We start from the raw sequence: 24,286 nt of genomic DNA on the forward strand, positions 1-24,286 counted from the left end.
ATGAGAGGTAATGCCTGAAATTTGGTAGTCTTGGCACAATGTTGACACTGTGGATCTCGGAATATTGAATTCTGTAATGATTTGTGAAATTGAATGTCCCATGCATCTGGTTCAGACAACCATTCTCTGTTCAAAGTCTGTTAATCCCCATCATGTGGCTGTAAAAATGTTGAAAACCTTTTCACGTGAATCATCTGAGTACAAATGACAGCTCCTCCAATGCATTGCCCTGTTATAACTGGTGTACACAATACTATCGGCACCTGTATATGTGCATATCACTATCCCACGAGTTTTGTCACCTCAGTATATAATACAGCTAAAGCCACAGCCCATTAAGTAATACACACATTTTGCAGTGACAATGGGGAATGATGAGAATTGATCACTTGCAACATTTCAGTATGCATATCAGTAAATTAGTTTAAGAAGCTTTGTTGTGATCTAACTGACAAAGGAGGAGGAGCAACATATCAGTTAAATGAAACATACTTAAAATCCTTCATGTACTTTTTCCATAATTTGATGCATTTTTAATTAAAATGTACTATAATTTTATATATAGGAGTATTTTCATATTGACACAGCAAAGGCTGTCCTTCAGTGGTTAACTGAAGTTCTGAAGATGAAGCTGCCAAGAAAAGAGACTATGCATATCATCAAATTTTGGAAAATTGTTTCAGCTCATGTGTAGTGCAAACTATTTGGTTTAGATTCATTATTTCAACTTCACATTTGTATTGTTTATTTCCAGCTGTGACACATAGCCAATGTATGATAACTTTGATAAAAGAATGAACTTGAGAACTGATGTGAGTGCCAATCCAAAAGCATCACATTCTTGTTAGATTTTGCTTGGATAGATTTTCTCTCTCATGTGGTACAAAAAGAATGGGCATTTTTAGTAGTTGAAGAGAAAAAGACAAAATAAAGGAAAACAGGAAAGTAAAAATACATGCAAAAGGTACTGCAGAGTGTTTATTTTCATTGATTTCCTGTTTCTTTTCTTGTCGAGAATTATGTGACAGTTTGTCACTACTAACAAATATTTTCACCTGATTTCAACATCAGTGATGTGTAACATTAGATCAATTAATGCCTCTCGTCATTATAAATTACTGATCAAGCTGTTCTCGGAGAGACACTAAAAGCAGATCAAAATCGTATGAAATGATGTGCTAATGACACTTTCCAAGGAGGGAAAAAGTTCTTGTTTTGTTAACTGAGAGCTACACTTCTCTATTCTGTTAAGTCTTTTGTCTTACTTAAAACAGCATGCAAAAGAATTGTGATTTTTTTCTACAGACCGAAAATCTAGCAGCAACAGCTTTGACCAGTTCAGAAAACGTGCAAGTGATATGGGGTCTTTAACAAGAAGAGGATCATTAGAAAGGCGTAGCAACTTGGAAAAGCGTCGTAGTTGGTCTCCTGATGACTTTGGTTCCAATCTTGATACTTTTCGTCCAGTCACCATTACTGTGTCTAATTTTTTTAAGCAGGTCAGTAACAAATACTTTTTAGGCCAGAACTAAGGAAGTACTATTATTGGTGTTCAGTGTATTGAAAAACAGTTTCATTTTGCTTAATGTAGTTGTGCTATATCTAGTAACAAATATGCAGATTTTGTGTCCAATAAAGATTTTGTTTATCCTGTATGTAGAACTGATGTCACCAGCCTCTTGTAATAAAAGTCAATGTAAGTGATTTTGTGTGTGTGTGTGTGTGTGTGTGTGTGTGTGTGTGTGTGTGTGTGTGTGTGCAGGAATGCAGGAGAATGGTTTGTGCTGTATTTATAATTCCCTCCTCCACCTTTTCTACCTCCCCCTGCCCCTTCACCCCACATCCACCCCCACAGTTTCTCTCTCTAAAGAAGTAAGGATGGTAGTGAAATGTTTGCAAAGTATGCTGGAAATTAATGAATGATTGATTATTTTCAAAAACAGTATATCAAAAAGTAATTTGTAAAAGTCGAAATGATAACTGTATTTGGATTTGAAAAATACAGGTTATTGAGCTGTGCACTGTTGATCACCACTAGCCCTCTATCATCTACATCCACATACATACTCCACAATCCACCATACAGTGCACGGTGGTGGTATTTGTACCAGTGATTTGCTTTCCTGTTCCACTCACTAATGGATCAAGGGAAAAATGGCTGTTCTCTATTACCACAAGTTCTGTGCATGTTCAGTGACCACTATACAACACAGTGGTGAAATGTGTGTCAGGGAGAGAGATGTATTTAGCTGGATCACTTCAACTGTGACAGTGTACAAGTCTTTATTGAGTTTAATTATGTGCAAAAGGTATTCTTGGCGATGAGCAAAACGGTCATTAGTGGAAAACTTCTGGGGCAACGGCTGCTTCAGTTATTTTAGTGAGAATGAACTGGTTTCCAATTCTTCATCTGAAAGCCTTCCCAGAAGGATGGGTATACCATTTTGGAGCATTACTGTACTCAATGAAGTGGGCTGTCAAGGCTGGGTGTGGGCTCTCTACTCTCGTTGGTTGCAGTGTGGAGTGGATTGATGTCTATTAGGTGCTGAGCACAAGGCACTAGTAGAACAATGCTAAGACATCAAACATTTATTGTCCATAAAATACAATCGGTGATGTATTGACATTCCAGGCAGCTAGTGCTGGCATGTGCACCAGCAACAGGTGTCCACCGAGATATGTGCTGACTAGGGCTTGACCTGCAGACGCTGTGATGGTGCCTGAGTCAGTGGCATCTGCACCATTCTCATAATAAGCACACTGGCCTCACAAAGTTGTCGCACCACGACGATCGCACTGTCCGGGGTGGCTGACAGCTTCAGATGTGGGTGATGGAGTATGTGTGCACACACTGTAGGTGGCACACAGGAAATGCAGACAGTGACAGCAGAGTCTGCTCCCAGGAGCAGGAGGTTGGCAGCTGAGACTGCACTCCCTCACAATGATGGAAGAGTGGCTGCTCATGCCCACACAGGAACTGGAGACTATCAGGATCGAAGGTGCCTGTAGTAGGACCCTCATGTGGTCCAATGATAAGACTTGGCGTCTATGATGGCACTGCATCTTACAGTATCTGAGACTCCCACAATGGGACTTGCTGTTCCCTAGGATCTTACAGACAGCTAGATAAGCAATTGGAAGACTGGCATAGGTCCCTCCTACAGACTGGTCGACTGAAAACTGAGATCCTTCCTCTGGAAATGTGTAGTATTTATGCAAGACAGGCCCATGTTCATTATGCTACCATGGGGCAAGTCACATCACTTGGTCTGCTTTTCCTGTCTGGCAAGCTGTCCTGAATGCTCGGTGATGTCCCAACTTTACATTTCAGGTGCTCTGGCTGGTGTATTTTGTAGCATCAGTATACTGAATAGTTACTCTTGCATCTGGCTTACACTTTGTTACTTAGTTTCGTGGGGTCACCAGAATGATAACACCTCTCTCCCTATGACGTAGTTGTTGCATTGGCATGTCAGACCACCCAGCTAATATGATATGTAGGAACTGGCTTTTTAGTGCAGCCATAATATCTGCAGTATCAGCAGTCTCAGCAGTCTCCCCATGTGGAAACTCCACCATGATGTGTGGGACTGCAGGACCCACCTATTTAAAAATATTTTACATGGTGCACCTTGTGGGAATTAGGCGTGCTATCAAAGGCTTTAGGATCAAGGTTAGTCCACACTTCTGCACCAAGGTCAATGAATTGCTGCTTAGCATGTGGTGGCAATGCTTTGTGGTTGGCAATCCTATCAGACAATAGCCACATGATAGATATTTGCACACCATACCATTACTGCCCACTGACGGAGTGTTATTTCTGTAATTGACCATGACCAACGTGGGCTTTTGGAATCCATGTAAATGACTGCCTTTTATTAACTGATATGGTTCATTTCAAAATTGTACGCTAAGTTTGGAGTAGATCTCCATCTCGGTTTCTTAAGAGGTACAGAAGTATTTAATGTTTGACTTACTTAATGCAGGAGTGCACTCCAGATTTAGCTTTTAAGGCCATCTTTCATCTTCCTTTTTTACATGTCACAATTTTACTGTGGTATATGCTGACAATTTGAAGCAAGGGGATGCTGCTTTGGCTTTCCAGTTGTTTTTCCCAACTATATCTGAGGGATTTGTCATGTCAAAAAGTTGACTTACATTTCCTATTTTCATTCATTAGTGTCTTCTGGTACATATTCTGGTGTAATATGAAGCTGAAAATGCAAGTGTTTGTTCCACAGATGCATGTAATAAGGATAATACACGTTGGCTACACCAAAACCTCATGTAGAAAGTTCTTTAAACAATGGATGTAGCTACAACAGCTTTACAGTACCTTTACTCCCTTACAAAGTTCATTTTCAGAAGTCACATTTTGAAAAAAGCTGTAACATTCATAAATATAATACTTTGCGTGTGGCACAAAAGGGGTGGCATATGTAACAAAAGTTTAGCCACTTACCCATTGTACTCCAAATTTAGTTTATCTTTTCCTATTCATTACTGCCTTTGTTTACAGTTACTGACCTGTTTCTTAGAATGTCAGTTAATTCTTGGTATCTATATGTACATCAACAAAGCTCAAAAGCATATGTCATTTAGTATTCATTATTAATAAGATTGACTCTTCTTATATTCCATTTCAACAGGCTATCTGCAATGATGATCCCGTATCACAACTAATTTGCTTACTATATTAATGATACGAGGGGCATTTGAAAAGTCCGTGCAAAAATAAAAACTACATACATGTTTGGGATAAACCTTTTTTATTTTTTGACATAGTCTCCTTTTAGACTTAGACACTTTGTCCAACGCTGTTCTAATTTGTTGATCCCTTCCGAGTAATAGGAATTGTTCAAGTCTGCCAAATAGCTATTTGTTGCTGCAATCACCTCCTCATTTGAATAAAATCTTTGGTCCACTAGCCATTTCTTCAAATTAGGGAACAAATAGTAGTTCGAGGGAGCCAAGGCTGGAGAATAGAGGGGATGTGAAATGCGTTGGAATCCTATTTCCATTAATTTTGTGACCACAACTGCTGGGGTGTGTGCTGGTGCATTGTGGTGATGGAAAAGGACTTTATTGCGGTCCAATCGCGAGCATTTTTCTTGCAGCTCGGTTTTCAAACAGTCCAGTAACGGTGAATAATATGCACCTATAATAGTTTTACCCTTTTCCAGATAGTCGATGAGGATTATCCCTTGCAAATCCCAAAAGACAGTCGCCATAACCTTTCCGGCTGAAGGAATGGTCTTCACCTCTTTTGGTGCAGATTCTCCCTTGGTAACCCATTGTTTAGATTATTGTTTGGTCTCAGGAGTATAGTAACGTATCTACAGTGATGAAATGACACTTAAAGTCCTGTGGATTCCTGCTGAACAGCTGCAAACCATCCTTGCAACACTTCACACGATTCCCTTTTTGGTCAAGCGTGAGCAATAGTGGAACCCATCTTGCGGATAGCTTTCTCATATCCAAATGTTAATGTAAAATACTATGTTCCCATTCATTCGAGATGCTCACAGCATTAGCAATCTCACACACCTTAACTCTTCTGTCACCCATCACCATATCATGGATTTTATCGATGATTTGTGGAGTCATAACCTCCATAAGGCATCCAGAATGTTCAGGATCACTTGTTCCCATACGGCCTCTTTGAAAATTTTGAAACCACTTATAAACTGTTCTAATCGACAGTGCAGAGTCACTGTAATGTTTATCAAGCTTATCTTTAATCTCCTGAGACGTTTTGCCTTTCATAAAGTAATGTTTAATCACCACACGAAATACTTTTTCGTCCATTTTTGACAATCACTCGACTTCCTTGATTCACACGAATGCCAAACACAAAGAAATAGATCAATATGGCTGAAACTTGGTGTGTGTTCTTTCCAAAGATGTTACTAAGTAAACATGACCTCGATACGTGCAGGTGGTGCCATGTTTCGGACTTTGCACGGACTTTTCAAATGCCCCTCATATATAACCAGTTTTGGCCTCACACACAGCCATTTTCAAGTGACGTCAAATACCTTCTACAGGCAACCTCCACCTTAGTGTTCAACATATGTCTCATCTATTACCAAATTGTGCACTGACCAAATACATATACCTGTGCATGTATGTGCGCACATATGCGTGTATGATATGTTGTCTTTATGATGACAAAATTGTTTTTCTGAGTTACATTTGTAATGATTCAATTTTCACTGTGCCACATACTTTGAATTTTCTTTACATATGTATGTGGGCTATTGTGCTATTGTCAGCCACATCTCCTTTGTTCATTGTAGGCCAAAAGTGGAACACTTCATAGTTCTTATAACCTCCTCAAGTGGTTTGAGAATACGGCATTCTCATTCATTATTTAAATCTAATTTTTTGTCATCAAAGTTAAACAACACAGAAATCAGTTAAAATTTTTGATTTTTCTTATCTTGTTAAGTGTGTTGTTATTTGTTAATATTGGCAACTGTGTAATACGGGTAACCTTGTTGGGTGGGGATGAGGAATGAAAGTTCACTTATGTCATTCATTTCTGAGCTTGAGGATCAATTCTTCAGTTGTAATGCTTATTATTTTATCCATGCTAATGGTGACTGAGAACTACAGCCGTGGATTAAATCATTTGATGAACTACAGTACCTAGCCACTCTTTCTGCCATGAATACAGGGTGATTATAATTAATGTTAAACTTTCAAGCCGCTGTAGAAAAAACACCATGGTCAGAACGTCATCGAATTGCAATGGAATATTATCAGAGAAGGGGGAAAATGTATGGCAGAAGAATAATAAATAGTCACAAAATAAAACAATAGATGGCACTGCAAGCATCATAATTTAATAGTGGTAGACGACAAATGACAAATGAATCATCCAACAATGCCTAACGTGTACATTTGACATTAAACAAATTGTACTACCCAGTGTGCATGGGTTTACAGATGTGATACTGTTAGTTACGGAAGCCCATCCACCACAGCAGGGTTATATCACATCAGATGGGAAAAATCTGTTTTTAGTTGTCCTGAGGCAAAAAATGGCATAAAAAGCATAAATCACAGTGTTTTCTAATTGTCATGAGGTCAAAAACTGCATAAAAAGCATCAATCGCATCAATTTTTAATTGTCCTGAGGCCAAAAACTGCATAAAAAGCATCAATCAAAATCAAATCTGGTTATTAATTTCCGTGTGACTGGCGAAAAACATGTTCAAAATGCTGTCCACCGTTTTTTGCAACAAGTTGAAATTATCAAGAAATAGCATGTTCCACAACTGATCAGACTGTTTCCAGGGTCATGTTCAGAATGTCACACAATGCATGCCTTCAATGCAGCTAAGTTTGCAATCAGAGCACGAACACATCTATCTTTCAGATAGCCCCACAGCCAGAAGTTGGACAGATTAAGATCAGGTGATCAGGACAGCCAGGCTGTAGGGAAATGGTGGCTGATAATTCTAGCATTTCTGAAATGGCGCTTCAGCTGCTGTTTAACTGGATTTGCAATGTACGGAGGTGTGCCATCTTTCATAAAAATGATCCCATCCACGTATCCATGCTGTTGGAGATCTGGAAATGATGTAGTTGCGCAAAAGATCGTAGCGCGTACCAGTGACGGTACAGGTAACAGGAAGCACCTGTTTCTTTGAATAAATATGGCCCTATGATGAATGATGCCATAAACCTACAACTCACCGTAAGTGACCTTTTTAGGGTGAAATGGTACTGGTTGATTTGCATGTGAAATATCCGTTGCCAATATTCAACAGTTCTGTGTATTGACATCCTGTCAGATGGAAGTGGGCTTTGTCTGACCACGAAATCTTTCACGGCCAATCATTGTCCACTTCCACGTGAGCAAGAAATTCTAAATCATAGGTCTCTCTTGCTGGCAGGTCAACAGGAAGCAACTCATGCACATTGGTAGTTTTAATTGGTAGCAAAGAAGGATGTTTCTTAGGATTTTACGGATCATGCTCAAGAGTATATCCAGTGTTTGGGCAATTCTCCTAGCCCTACACATTTGCACACCACCACTCGTCTCCTCCTGCATTGCTGTAACCAGTGCTTCCACTGATGTCGAATAAATTTGTTTCCTCCCTCTACCAGATTGCACACCAAAAGAACCTGTCTTTTCGAATTTCCAAATCACTTTCTCCAGACCCATGGCAGTCATGGGACCAACACTTTTTTTTCAAACCCTTCAGTGTCTGGAACTTCTGCAGAGTGACACGTGCACAGTCATCAGTCTTGTAATACAGATTTACAAGCAGAGCGCGATCCTGCATTGAGACAGTCATGGCAAACGTCGCAAACGCAAAAGGAGGAAAAGCCGTGTACGAACTTCAGTGGGTCGTGCGCATGACAGTTATTTTCATTTACATATTCTGACACATACAGCATCATCTATTGATCAATTCTGACCAGTGGTGTTACTTCTATAGCGTTTTGAAAGTTTAACTGTAATTATAATCACCTAGTGTTTTAGATATTCACCCACCTTCAGATAGCTTAATGCAATTGTTTACTCACCATTCGTTTGATGATGGAATATTGAATATTGCAGCTGTCCTTTATGTTTTTGCACCTTACATAATATGAATGAAGGCGAATACCATACCATAAGGGCATACACCACACACAATAAAAATTGTCATGTAGAGATACTATACCTATAGTTGTCATTTTATTTGGCCAGCATGTACATTGCTGTAATTTGAGCAATTTTTATGTTAATTGATCTCTGTTGCAATTTGTTGTACCTTCCTGTCATGTATCTACCAGCATAGGAGCTACTTTTATATTGTGATGTATTTTGTCATCTGTATTTATTGTAATTTTGGTTAAAGGAAAGTGATCGCTTGAGGGATGAAGACCTCTACAAGTTTCTTCAAGATTTGAAACGACCATGTTCTGTTATTAAAAAGTTAAAATCAATACCTGGGACACTGAAACTTGATATTTCGCCATGCCCAGAAGAATTAAAAAACTGTCTGACTCCAGAATTAGCAAAACTTAAACCATTTCCAGGTATTTTTTACTGTAGTTCTTCTTTTTGTATTAAGTTCACTGTAGAAAAATTATTATTTTGTTTCCTGTGTAATCACTTTTGTTCTGATGGTGTATGGAGGAAAGTTATCTGTAGTATTTATTGAGAATCATTCCATTCCATTGTATGAGACCAAAACATCCCTGTTGATTTATGTGACCATGACCCAATGGTTTAAGCTGATTGGTATGGGTACAGGGAATACTGCAACAGGTTCTGGGCTGCTATTATACTCATGGAATATAGGTTTTTGCAGTAATTAAGGTCACTGTGAGTGTGCACTTGAAAACTGAGGTATTCTCATTAAACACAATGGGAGACAGTCATTACCTCTATCTTGTGGGCCTACCCACATCTAATCTCAACACGCGTCCCATACATCAAAATACCATCACCTCTATCTTGTGGGCCTACCCACATCTAATCTCAACACGCGTCCCATACATCAAAATACCATCACACAGTATCATTGTAATGTGCACATTTGCTCCTCGCTGCAATCCGTTGGTTGGCATGGTAGATGCGAACTCACGTTATCAGCACTTCATATTTTTGTATTCAGTTTTTGGTTAGAAGAAAAACTGCTTGTTACTAGTAATTATAATTTAACGATTTACTGGGGATGAGTCAATGCTGATGGGAGGGTGACACTGAACTGATACAGTACTTGTAATCCACATTCTGCTACACCATCACAACTACTGATCATGTGCAACATGATTACTTGTAGTTAAAACTTACTACACAACAGGTCTCATAGACTCACATACACTAAGGAGTTAAATATATATGTGTGTGTGTGTGTGTGTGTGTGTGTGAGAGAGAGAGAGAGAGAGAGAGAGAGAGAGAAATTACAGTGCTCAGTATGCTGAAAATGAACGTTTCTCTTTCTGTGTATCCAACACTAGCACAACACACTATTCAAGGACACATATATGCAGGAATTGGTTTTCAGTACTCATGATTTAGATTTTGCAATTGTAGAATAAGGAGAATAAGGACAAAAATTTGTTTCAAACCTGCATATTCCTGATGATTGGTTTGCATATAATAAAGCATTCAAGAATAAGAAATACATTTAATGTGGTCAGTATGAGAAAACTTGCCTTCTTCAGTTCAAAACAGTTTGAAGAAACCAACAATGAACAAAAAGTATCAACTGAGATTTGGTCACCAGAGGCTTTTCTCTGTAGAATACGCGAATGTTAATGAAAGTAAGATAATAACATTAAGTGAATTTTCAGTTGGTGCTAAATGTGATAAAAATATTAAATAAGAATCACTTCCTAATGTTCTGCAAAATTATATTTATTAGCTCAAAGACCAGCTTTAGGCTTCTTTGATCATTGTCAGGTAACAACTGAATGTCATGAATGCAGGTAAAATGATGTGTGAGTTACTAGGACATTATCTATTCAGAAGATACAAAAATGGTGAAATGTAGAGTGCTTACATTAAAATCATCACCGTCAGAGCATTCATTCATGCCAAAAGAAATTTCACAAACATATGAAAGTTGTGGATATAATAATAAATGTCGTGGAAAGTTCTTGTCGACTGTAAATACCTTAGGATTAAAGAAGACCACTCGCCAAACAGCAGAAGCATTGAGTTGTCAATAAGCACATGCAAAAGAAAGTAAACTTACTAACTTCGGATTTATCCTTTGATGAGATTGGGTAAAACACACGCATGCACGCTCTCACGCACGTAAGCATGTGCATACACATGACTGGGCCCCTGCATGGTGCCAGCTTTTGTGTGTGCCTATTGACAACTCAACACTTCTGGTTTTCAGTGAGTTGCCTTCTCCAATCCTAGATGGATATAAGAATAACATACATTTAACAACAAATCGGTGCTCTCAGAGCTCAGTACAATGAACAATCAGTTGACAATGAATTATAACCCAGCCACTTTAGCATATATGGAATTCTAGCGACTAAAAGTGCTACAAAGCTCATACTGTGTGAAAACTTTGCCACATAATTATTATAACAAATAGAGTTTTTAGCAATACTTTTCACCTCTTTATACAATTTACCAATTGCTTGGTCCCTTACATTATCTCATTACTTCCACCAATGTCTGCTTCACAAAACTAGAATTTTCTATTTATCATTGAGTTTGTCATTGTGATCTACAAGACACATTCTTACAAAGAAATCATTTGTAGTTTGAGGAACTAATAAAATAATCTGATACTTGAATATATGTAACCATTTTAGGATGTTGGAAGCTGTGGAGGAGATAAGAAACACACTGTTTGAGCAGAAGCCTCTGGAACATGCAAATACACTATCCTCAGAAATGCCTTAAGTATTACTTTGACATAGAGAGATCAGTTGGTGCCAAACTGAACGATCTACATTTGTATCTACATCTACAGCCACATCCGCATATATTCTTTGCAAGCTACCATATGGTGCATGGTGGAGGTTACCATGTACCACTATTAGACATTCCCTTTCCTGTTTGACTCTCAGATGGAGAATGGGAAAAACAACTATCTGTAGGCATCAGTATGATTGCTAATGTCTCTTATTTTGTCTTTGAAGTCCTTAAATGAAATGTATGTTAGCTGCAGGAGAATCTTTCTACAGTCAGCTGCAAATTCTGGTTCTCTAAATTTTCTCAATAGTGCTTCATGAAAAGACTGTTGTCTTCCCTCCAGAAATTCTCATTTTAATTCATGAAGCTTCTCTGTAATACTTGCATGTTGATCAAACCTATCACTAAGGAATCTAGCAGTGTGTTTCTGAAGTGCTTCAACACTTTCCTTTAATTCGACCTGGTAAGGATCCCGAACATATGAGCGGTACTTGAGTGGGTTGCCATAGTGGTCTGTATGTGGTCTCCTTTACAGATGAATTACATTTTCCTAGAATTCTCTCAATAAATTGAAGTCTACCAGTCACCTTTCCTACTACTGACCGTACGTGCTCATTCCATCTGACATTGCTTTGCAGTGTTATGCCTAAATATCTGAATGATGTTACTGTGTCATGCGTCATGCCACTAATACTGTATTTGAACATTATGGGTTTATTTTTCCTACTGAGCTGCATGTACTTACATTTTTCTACATTTAGAACAAACCGCCATTCATCACACCAGAAATGTGCTGTTGATAGAATACTCAACATTATCCTCTCTTTGACCTTTATATTAATTCCCCTACTGCAACCTCGAAAACACACCATCATCTGCAAATATTCTGTATTACATAATGGTGTCAAGAACACATGTAAACTGGCAGCACATTGTGATCATTGGTGAGTCCTGTCCCTGTTTAAGCACAAATGTCCAGCAAATTTTGTGTGGGGGTACCTTGTCTGATGCCTCGCTCAGTCTTGCACAGCTGTCGTGCCAAACTGTTGGCAGGCCATGAATACCATTCAGTGCTCTGCAGCATCAACTAGTCTGCACCCCACAGAAAATGTGTGAGGAATCTGAATGTGCTGTACAAGAAGACATCTCTATGATGCAATATTCAGGAATAGTTTTTGGGGTACTAGTTTTCTGAGCCGAATCATCATATGAAGTCATAAACACCATACGCCATTGGACCTGTTGAGCCATTTGTGAAAGATGATGTAACATAGACTACTGAGAACAGTAAGGTGTTGATGCAAAGTGTTTTAAATATTATAGCCTGTTTACTGAGATGTAATTGTTAAATATGAAAAGTTTCTTGTCCCTCCACTCCAAATTCCATAGCGCAGTTTGATACAATTATTGTTTTCTCATAGTGTGTACTTGTAATTGTAGTTTCATTGTTTTAGTTTGCATCACTTCAGTGTGTTGTTCATTTTCTGTATTTAGTAACTTCTGTTTTCTGTGCTGTTTCAGATGAAATGAGTCGGCCAACAAAAGAAATATTGGAATTTCCTACTAGAGAAGTATTTGTTCCTCATTATACATACAGAAACCTTCTGTACGTATATCCTAAAGACTTGAATTTTGCGAGCAGAGCAGGTAAGATTATTGTTTAAATAACTGTACTGAATAATACCAGTAAGAAAAATATTTCAAAGTCATCTTATTATTATTATTATTATTATTATTATTATTATTATTATTATTATTATTATTATTATTATTTATCTATAATATCTTGGTCTGTGGGCATATTCCATCTTGAGGGGAAATTTTCCTCCTATCTGATGAGGTGACTTCTATACATTATGTTGTCCTATTGGCTTCTACTGCAGCAAAAGATTTTTTAATCTTTGTTTCTGTATTCACCACAAATTTTGGCAACATTGCACTTTTCGAGCATGTGGCTCTTTAGTTACATTCATGTGCTGGGAAAATCTCAGCTTTAAATTGGTTTTCAGTGTAAATTTGGCCCAGGTGGTATACAAAGTTAAGTGCCATTTCAAGTTCAGCAGTATGTACAAAACTGTCTATTTTGGTGTGAATAAATCAAGAATATTGTGATCTATATAGATTGGTGTGGTAGCAGTTACAAATTGTCATACACAAAATGAGAAAGCAAGCAGTAGGAGTGGACATAACTGAAATCTGTTTCTATAAACTTGAGTCCTGCAGTACTTTTTTGATACTAAGATAAATGTGTTGCATGAAGTATTGTAACATGTAGCCCTACTGAAATGTACTGCGGTGATGCATTTGTTGTTGGGAAGACAGCTGTACCACCCAACATGGAGTACAAATCTAATACATCTTGGTACACAATATATAAGTGCACCTGTAGCCATTAACATTAATGACATGCAGTACACAGAAGGTATGATGGAGTAACGCGTGGGGATAATGTTATCTGGCAAGAGATGTCCAGAGTGGTGAAGAAAGCAAGTCTACACTGCAAAGACATGGAGGTGATACTAGGCATCTATAAGAAAGAATGGCCATGATTAGAAATTTTCAACGTGAAGCAAACATTAGGAAAGGTATGAGATAAGGATGTGTTCTCTTTCCTTTTATATCCAGCACTAACCTCCATGTGCCTTTTGACCAAGTTTGGAAAACTACTGAGGTGGGAATCAAAATTAACATGCAGAATATAGACATTCTGTGTCACAGCAACGGTACTGCTGTGGTCCTGGAGGCACAAGATGATCTGGAGAAAGTCCTCTTCACAGTGGAAAGAATTTTCTATAATTAGTATGGTATGAGAATGAATGAGCGAAAGAGTAAAGTGATGGAATGCTGTACTGAAGAAGAGTATCCGCTTTCATGAATAAAATTTGGAAGAGGCTCTAAAAGTAATAGAAGAATTTATGTATTTGGGAAGTAGGATCATGAAGGATGGTAGAAGACAGAAAGAAATTGTGAGCAGGTACAACAGGCCAAAATTCACTTTATTTGAGAAAGAACTTACTCATCAGCAAGAACATCAGTCTGGAAGTAGAGTAACGGACCATGAAAGCATCTTTTTGACTTGCTTAATGCCTAGGCATGTATTTGAACAGATTCAGGTATCGTCCAGTGGCTTTGCCATACATGCACTGCTGTTCATGCTCCACACTTAGAGCATCTTCTGGGATGTGGCCTCTGCATGACCTGTGACACTGTTGTATTTAACTCTCCCTCTCCCTGTGTGTGGGTGTGTGTGTGTGTGTGTGTGTGTGTGTGTGTGTGTGTGTGTGTGTTTGTGTCACATATTCATAGGAACATTTTGTGTTGTTCTGATTCTAGGAAACACCCTACGATATGTTACAGTTGTCTGGAAACCCTTGTATTTTATTGTCTGCAAATATTCAGAATTTTTTTCTTCTCTACTGTGTACTCATAAATAATTAATATGCATAATAACTGAAGGATTTATGAAACACAGAGCTGCTATTACCAAGGGTATTACCGTCAGAGGAATCACATTTTAATATGAAAAAGTACAGAATAAGAAGCATAAATCAGAGGCATCTAAGGACTTTATAGTATGAGGAATTAGTGGAGGATCTGTTAACCTATAATTTTGTAGTTGTGTAATCTAATGTATGCTCTGTTTTTGATAGGATCAGCAAGAAATATTGCTGTCAAAGTTCAGTTAATGTGTGGAGAGGAAGAACGACATGCATTACCTGTAATATTTGGTAAATCATCATGCCCTGAATTCATGTCAGCTGCATATACGGTCGTCAGTTATCATAACAAGTATGTTGAAGCTTTTGGGAATTATCTCTTAAATTTTCTCATTTCATCAATATGCCATTGTCTAGCCACCCTGCAATGAGGAGATGTATAATGTGTTGTTTGAATTTCTCAGGTGTCCTGACTTTTATGATGAAATAAAAATGAAACTTCCAGCTAATCTTGGATCACAGCATCATTTACTTTTTACATTTTACCATATCAGCTGTCAACGAAAAATTGAACAACCGGTTGTTGAAACTCCTATAGGCTACACAGTAAGTTCATTTTTTTATGAAATTTATGTAATTTATTAGACATAAAAACTGAAGTCAGCAAGATTGTAGTCTGTGTTGTGAATTAATTTTGTAAAAAATACAGTTTTTAGTCACACCTAAAGCAATCTGTGTAATTTATGCACATTCAATAATTGTTACGTTACTGATTGTAACTAAGGAAGAATCAAGATTACAGTGCCTTTTAAAACCTTAGATATGAATTTGTCTGTAAAAGCCGGCCGGGGTGGCCAAGTGGTTCTAGGCGCTACAGTCTGGAACCGCTCGACCCCTACGGTTGCAGGTTTGAATCCTGACTCGGGCATGGATGTGTGTGATGTCCTTAGGTTAGTTAGGTTTAAGTAGTTCTCAGTTCTAGGGAACTAATGACCTCAGAAGCTAAGTCCTATAGTCCTCAGAGCCATTTTGCCTGTTAAAAAAAAAGTTTGAACTGCAAGTAATCATGTTGTGCATGATTAGTTATTTAAACATTTATTTGTTTGTTTATTTTTTGCAAGCTGTGTTGTTCTATTTTATGTTTTCAAGAGTGATCACATAGTCAGGTATCAAATATCGTGTTGTTCCTAGTATCCTTATACATTTGTTAAATGCATTACCTAATGTCACTTCATGTTGGAATCAGAAAAAAGTTAAACTTTCAGTTCATAATTGAGTTGTTGAGCAGTTGTCAGCCACAGGAATGGCTAACAACTACCGAACTGTGGCCAGGAGCGCAGTTGATCACCTAGTGACAGAACATGCTGCTGAGTACAACATGTGGGACTTCAAAGACTGTGCTTCATAACTCGTGGATCTAGACACTTCCCCCTCCCCTTTCCCCATTATCAGTTTCTCTAAACTACATAGATGGATATGATTCTTGAAACACACCTTTCCATTATTCAGTCCTCATGGCCTAAACCTCTGCTGGCTTCCATCCCACATCCACCTCTATCCCTGTCCTCAAGTGTCTGATTTCACTCCATTAATTTACATTCACACTTTTATCTCCACAGTCTCCTTCTCCCTCTGATCTATTCCCCCACCACTTGAATGTGTGACACATGAAATTTCCTCGGTCTGAGCCAGGGCAGCTTCACCGGTGGCACACTCCTAGTCTGTTACCTTGCTGCATCCCCATTGAAGCCATCAGCCTCCATTTCTTCTGCCCCATTTTCCTCCTGCCTCCCTTCTCCTCTCATCCACCCCACCCAATTCAACCTCCTTGTCCTAGTTGGGCTGCAACAATGAGACAATGCGCTCTCTCTCTCTCTCTCTCTCTCTCTCTCTCTCTCTGTGTGTGTGTGTGTGTGTGTGTGTGTGTGTGTGTGTGTGCATAGCTCTGAAGGAAGACAGTGTCAGAAAGCTCAGCAACATTTTCAATCTTGTTTATATGCCTGTCATCTGCTCAGCATCTGACATATACAGAGACATTACATTTACTCCTTCCATTAATTGTACTCCACCCGAGACTTCCCTGTGGCATACTAATATTTAAGGGGTAAATGTGACAAATGTCATAAAAGTTTAGATTCTGAGTCACCAATAGGCACATAAAGAAGGCCGAGAAATCACTAGCTTCTTGGTGAATCCATCTGCAGTGCTATAGAGTACAAATACACACACATGCATCTTTAAGACTACATTGTCCAGGATGACTACATTGTATCAGCATTGTGACTTGACTGGGGTCAAGGGTTTGTGTTGGTGAATGGAGGACAGTGGGAAGGTGATTTGAGAAAGAATGGTTGATGGCTGTTGACAGAGACAGCATGCACACAGGATAGAAGGTTATGTTGGACTTCTGGGATGAGATCACTGTCACATTGCAAAAGTCTGTTGTAACCTTCGACCTATTCTCACATCATTAGTCCCATCCCAGAATCTCTCCACTGAATTAACCTCCCTCCTCACCCCATCTATTCCCACCCCCCCCCCCTCCCCACACACACGCCTCTTCTACATGCTTACCAAAATCCATGAACCAAACAATCCTGGATGCCACATTGAAGCTGTTTACTGTGTTCCCTTGGAAAGAATCTAGGCTCTTATTGAGCAGTACCTTCAACCAGTGGCCTGCAAACTACCTTCCCATCTCAAAGGCATGACCCACTTCCTTCACTGGTTCCCAGCCATCCACACCCCTTACTCATTGCTGTTGCTACCACCAGCCTTTATACCAGCCACACCCATGCTCATGACCTCATTACTGTTGAGCACTCTCTCTCCCTATTTACATTAGATCAGATTCAGTTTTTGTTCCATAGACCCAAAAATGAGATGATTCTCATGGGTGTGGAGCAGGTCAGAAAGTATAACAAAAAACATAAACCATCTGAGTATGATACTAAACTGATCATTTGTCAGGAGACTGTTAAAATAGGTGAATACGTTACAGTAAATTGGAACTGCTAATATTCACAGAATTAATACTCTGTCAAAATAAAAAATAATTATGCAATTTTAATAAATTCATCACACACAAAATACCTAATCTTGTCTGTTGTGCCAAGTGCTGTCACAACTGAAATCTAACAGAATTTTTTACTTAAGCTGGTCTAACGTTCCCTGTTAAGATATTCATCTATAGAGTAGGAGTTGCCTATCAAAAAGTCTTTCAAACCCTGATTAAACTGCACTTTATCTGAAACCAAGTTTTTTTTTATGGTTTCTGGCAGTTTATCGAAAATGTGTCTTCCCGGACCAAGCTAAGCGATTTTAGGTCTTTATGTAGATTGCTCTTATTCCTAGTATTGATACTATGTATTGATCTATTGCTTGGAAATAGAGATATATCACTTGTAACAAATTTCATTAATGTATAAATATGCTGAGAAGCAGTGGTTAGAATACAAAGTTCCTTGAACAGGTTTCGACTTGATGTTCTTGAATTTACAACACAGATGAATCTTATTGCACACTTTAACAAGCTCTGTGGTATGCCCTTCCCAATTGAATTTAGTATCAAGTTGTAATGCCAGAAATTTAACACTGTCAACCATTTTCATCTTCATGTCTTCATATGTTACACACATTCTGTAAGGAAACCTCTTAGGTTCTGAGCTGCATACACTGGGTCTTTTCAAAGTTTAATGACAGTGAATTAGCATTAAACCATTTATTAGTGTGAGTGAAAATTTGATTAGCAGCCATTTCTAAATCTGTATTTGACTTGCTTCTTATTGCAATGTTTGTATAATCTGCAAACAAAACAAACTTAGAATCTGGCAATGTAACAGACAAGAGGCCATTAATGTGCACTAGAAAAAGCAGCAGACCCAAGATGGAACCATGAGGAACACCACATGTAATTAAGTCCCAATCAAATGAAGACTGATTGCTTACTGCACAGGTATTTCGCAGTGACACCCTTTGTTTCCTGTTAGTTAGGTAAGACTCAAACCATTTTGTAGCACTACAGGTGATATCATAATATTCTAACTTACTTAAGAGAATGCTGTGAGTCACACAGTGGAAAGGCTTTTTACATGTTACAGAAAATGCCAGTAGCCTCTAATTTGTTATCTAATGAATTAAGTATACTTTCACTGTATATGTAAATAGCTTTCTCTATATCAGAACCCTTAAGAAACCCAGACTGTAACTTGGAAGATATATTTTATGCAGTCAGATGCTTAGGGAGAGGCTTGAACACAACCTTTTCAAGTATTTCTGAAAAAGCCCGCGAAAGTGAAACAGCCTATTTTAGCCAGTCTGAAAGTGTTCTGCTGATAAGAGATTGATTACCCAAATAACTTAAGATGGAACTCAACTTCCATGAGCACTCTTTGATTAACTTAGTTGATATATTATCATAACCACTAGAAGACTTAGATTTTAAGGATTTTATGATAGATGCTACTTCTTTGGGAGATGTGAGTGTCATTTACATTTTACTGAAGTTATTTGTGAAAACTGGTCTCAGATACACCATTGCAATGTTTACTGATAACCCCAAGCTGTCCCTAACAGAAATGAAGTACTTGTTTAAGAGGTTTGCAACACTACATGCACTTGTTAGCAATGTCTCATTTATTTTTAGAGCTATCTGTCCCTCTTCCTTTTTGGCCCCGCCTGTCTCTGTTTTCACTATATATCATATAGTTCTATTTTGTTGATAGGGTCAGTAGGAACCACAGCGATATGAGACCCCATGATCCAAGAAGCCATTTCACCTCTAAATTAATTTTCCTAACAGAAGAGTTTAAATGAGGCTGGTCATGGCACCTCAGAACTGATACAAGCCCAACAGCAGTATGTCTCATTGCTGAAGTGATCTTTACCTGGTCACCTGCAATTGAATAATTAGGATCCAAGTCTGTGCTGTTGCCCACCCCAACCACTATTACCACAGTGTCTTCCTTTGTAAAGTCTTTGCAAAGTGAGCCAACATCCTCTACCACATTGCCCAGACTTGCACTAGGTTTAACAAAACTTGTAACCAGCACCTCCAGCCAATTGCCTGCAGGCTGTCTTCCCTTATCAAAGATGTGAACCACTTCCTTCATCAATTATCGACCATCCACACCCCTTACTCCTTACTCATCACTACTGATGACACCTGTGTTCACACCAACCACCCCCATGCCCGTGGTCTTGCCACTATTGAACATTATCTCTCCCAATGTCGTCCCAACTTCAGTTCCAGCACCTCATCCCTTATACCTCTAATCACAGAATTCTTCCTATTTCAGTGGAAGAAAGACAAACAAATCCACATGGGAACCTGTATGGCAGCCTTCTACACCCACTTGTTTGTCAGCCATTAGGGAACCCCTCCTCTTTCCAGCCATCCAAAATCCCAAAGCCCATATCTGGTTCAGATTTATTGATGATATCTTTATGATCTGGACCTCATTTCTCCACAGCCTCAATATCTTCTCACCCACTTCAGCTGGTCATCCTCAGTCCAGTGTGCCACCTTCATGGATATTGATCTCCACCTCTCAGGTCCCTTCATCCATACCTATGTCCATCAACAGTATCTGCATTTTGATAGCTGCCATCCCTCTCACACTAAAAAGCTTCTTCTGTATAGACTGGCTTCTCATTGATGACAAATCTGCAGTGACAAGCACCACCTTTCCCAGTACTCAGAAGGTTGCACTAAGCTCTTCACAGACAAGCATTACTCCCAAACTAAGTGAGTAAATAGATTTCCTGTGCCAGATTCACGTGTGCCCCCTAATCCTCTGACCATCCCCAGGAATCAGTTACAAAGAGTGTCCTGCCCTCCCCCCCCCCCCCCCTCTCCACCCCCACCCCCAGTTCCTCATCATCCATTATCATCTCAAACTGGACCAAGTTAATCATATTCTTGACCAGGGATTCCACTACTTATTGTTGTGCCTGAAAATGAAGGACGTTCGACCAATAATCATGCGCATTCCTCCCAAAGTGGTATTCCACTGCCTACCCAGTGTACGCCTGATGTCACAATGCTCATATCCCTACGGAAGACCCAGGTGCAATACTTGTCCAGTGTATCCTACTCCAGTCCTGTCACAGGCATATCATATCAGAGGGAGAACCACCTGTGAAACCATCATTATCTTATACCAGTTCTGCTGTAATTTCAGCGCAGTGTTCTACACGGGCGTAATCACCAACCATCTGTCCACTCAAATGAATGGCCACTGGCAAACTGTGGTCAAGAGCAGAGTTGAGCATCCAGTGGCAGGCTGAGCGCAACATGCTCGACTTCGATGGATGCTCCACAGCCCATGCCACTAGATCCTTCACTCAGCCCTAGCTTGTCTAGGTTACATGGATGAGAGTTGTCCTTGCATAATGTCCTTCAAACCTGTAATCTTCCTGGCTTTTATCTCAGATAGCCTGTGCCTGACATTCACCTTCACCCTTGCCACATGACTGTAACTTCACTCATCCTTCACTTGCACCCTCGTCTCTACAGTCTCTCTCTCTCTCTCTCTCTCTCTCTCTCTCTCTCTCTCTCTCTCTCTCTCTCTCCCCCCTAATCCTCTCCCTTTCACAGTGTGCTGTTCACAACTCTCATGCCTGTGACCAGAAAAAGCTTATAAGTGCCACATTCCTATCCACTACGCCTGCTGCCTCTTCTTCTCAGTCATCAGCCACCCTTACTCAGCCCTCCCATGCACTGCCCTCCTTTTTTCTCCCCTCATCCACTCCACTCAACAAAAGCACTGACACCAGTTGGACTGCAGTCTGGCACAGATATATTTAGTATTACCATATCATTATTGTACTAATGTCTCATAACTTTCATTTATACCAGTCTGTCCCATTGTAGGAAATGCAAACTAAACAACTCTTATTAACAATGGAATGGTTAAAAATAAACATTCATTTTATAGTGGCAGCACTGAATTGATGGATACCGGTTTCCTTGGTAGTAGTTTCACTAGTAGTAGATGTGGACAGCAGGAATTTCGGCAATCCTGTTGTGTTGGCAGAAGAGCCAACACCGTGTTACTAGTAGAAGCCGAAATGCACGCGTTTTAGCTCACGCAGGCTGGCGTGATGAGGGAAGGACTATACTGACGTGAGGTCTGGAGCATGACAAGGAATTAGATTTCAGAAAGCGGACGTAATTAGTTTGATACTTAACTGTAATCCATTAATGATAAACGTCGCTCTTGACGGTACGTTAGTCACAATATTATCTGTTCAGAATACATTCTTGAAGAATATGGCTCCTTGCTAGGTCGTAGCAAATGACGTAGCTGAAGGCTATGCTAAACTGTCGTCTCTGAAAATGAGAGCATATGTAGACAGTGAACTATGGCTAGCAAAGTCAGCTGTACAACTGAGCGAGTGCTAGGAACTCTCTCTAGACTAGACCTGTCGTGTGGCGGCGCTCGGTCTGCAATCCCTGATAGTGGCGACACGCGGGTCCGACGTATACTAACTGCAGCCGATTTAAAGGCTACCACCTAGCAAGTGTGGTATCTGGCAGTGACATCACAAATTCATTTATGAATGTTATGTACTGCTCAGTGTGTGAACTGTTTGGTCAGTGAGTATATTTATTCGTTTCAGCTTATATTTGAGCCAAAATACATCAGTATCTAATCTATGTAGATGTGAAATTACATATTTTAATTGCCATGTGATTTTCTTTTAGGTGTGTTGTTTGAAGAACACTAATTATTTCTCTGTTTTGTTCCCTTCTAGTGGCTTCCATTGTCCCCAGATGGCCGGCTCCAAATTGGAGATTTTTGTCTTCCAGTAATGGTGGAACATCCACCACCTAGATATTCCTACATTCCACCTGACGTGCTTCTACCTGGTACTAAATGGGTTGATAACCATAAGGGCATCTTTAGTGTTGTTTTAGAAGCTGTTTCTTCGGTTCATACTCAGGTAACACACTGTTATCCTATTGCATTTGATATTAATGATAGATTTCATTATCTTTGATGTGAATTTTCATTGCAAACAAATTAATTAACTTTTAGGTAGCTACATATTAAATAAATGAGTACATCCAAAGCTATACTTCATAGTATGTGGCTGATAGTTAAGAGATCGTGGAGTTTGTTGTGCATCTAAGCAAATAATGAGATGGATATGATACATAATGAGCAAATAATCATGTGGCAATGGATATGTGAGAGCATTTGTTCCCTTGTATGCATAGTTCTCATTGTAGTTTAGTCTAGTAATTTATTTAGTGTGTAAATATCACAGAATTTATTGTGTTGCTTTCCACACCAATGGTAGTGCACACAGACTAACATACTAAAATAATTTAGTGATTTTCATTCACTGGTCCTATGGATCTGCACATACTGTGTTCAAGCAGAATGACTGACCTGGCAGAGAGGGCTTTTCACATGTATATTAATGATGGAAGTGAGTCAGATAATTTTGTAATCTTTGCTGATGTAATAGTTTTCTAGTAAGATCAAAATGCCAACAGAAATTTACAAGATTTATTTTGCTTATATTTCACTAACTTTGAGTTGTCCTGTTCATATACGCAAATGGTTCCCAATAATTCCCGGTAAACCTACAAAACTGTAATATTCAAATCAGTTTTTTGGTATATGTTATAGATTATTGAGCAAATTTTTGAAAAGTTGTGTAAATAACATTCTTAGTCATGATGATTCATTTAAGACAAGCGAAGAATGACAAAGTTAAATGTTTATGAAAGAAAATATGTTAGTTACATGGTGTTGTGTACATCACTTGCATTATGTAGAACAATGACATGGAATGATTACACTGCAGTTTTGTGTGTGTGTGTGTGTGTGTGTGTGTGTGTGTGTGTGTGTGTGTGTAATTTACTGTCTGAAGGAAAAAAAAAAAAAAAAGTAAAAAAGTGAATCACCCAGAGGTGGAGGAGGAAATGAAGGGAAACCTTATGGGTTGAGAGGTTACATGATGCTATTTCAGTGATAACAAACTTGAGTCAAATTTACAAAGAACTTGGCAGTATGAGCCCACCCATGATGTTGCACACCCTAGGCCTCGATGAATGCACCAGCTATGGAGAATATCGTACAGACATTGTATCCTTGTCTGTAGCAAGCTGGCCCACATCTTCTGTAACTGAGCTGGTCCTTGATATCCTGGATACAGGAACTGAGATGGAATTGACATTTGATGTGGTTCCTCACACAATCTGGTGGGGACAGATCTGAGACTCTTGCTGGTCATGGGAGTACATCAACATCCCACAGACAATTCGTAGACACACTTTCCATGTGTGGACGATCTTTGTCCTGTTGAAAAATGGCACCGTGGCAGTCTCGCGTGACAGGTAACACATGAGGAAACAGGATCTCCGTGACATACCATTGTGGCATCCGAGTTCACCCAGTCACTATCATCTTTGATCTAGTCCTAACCAGTGCCTTCCCACACCCTA

At 39.2% G+C, this 24,286-nt stretch overlaps 1 protein-coding gene across 1 annotated transcript in view; it reads left to right on the plus strand.

The window, feature by feature from the left end:
• LOC126298468 (dedicator of cytokinesis protein 7) overlaps positions 1–24,286 on the plus strand; it is a 241,019-nt gene that overhangs the window by 72,760 nt on the left and 143,973 nt on the right. Inside the window, exons 9-14 of the mRNA XM_049989801.1 lie at positions 1,306–1,499; positions 8,859–9,039; positions 12,911–13,036; positions 15,040–15,178; positions 15,291–15,432; positions 22,585–22,773. Coding sequence (XP_049845758.1) covers positions 1,306–1,499; positions 8,859–9,039; positions 12,911–13,036; positions 15,040–15,178; positions 15,291–15,432; positions 22,585–22,773 — 971 coding nt within the window. The remainder of the gene's footprint in view (positions 1–1,305; positions 1,500–8,858; positions 9,040–12,910; positions 13,037–15,039; positions 15,179–15,290; positions 15,433–22,584; positions 22,774–24,286) is intronic.

This window comes from Schistocerca gregaria, chromosome X, assembly GCF_023897955.1.
Source record: "Schistocerca gregaria isolate iqSchGreg1 chromosome X, iqSchGreg1.2, whole genome shotgun sequence".
NCBI lineage: Eukaryota > Metazoa > Arthropoda > Insecta > Orthoptera > Acrididae > Schistocerca > Schistocerca gregaria.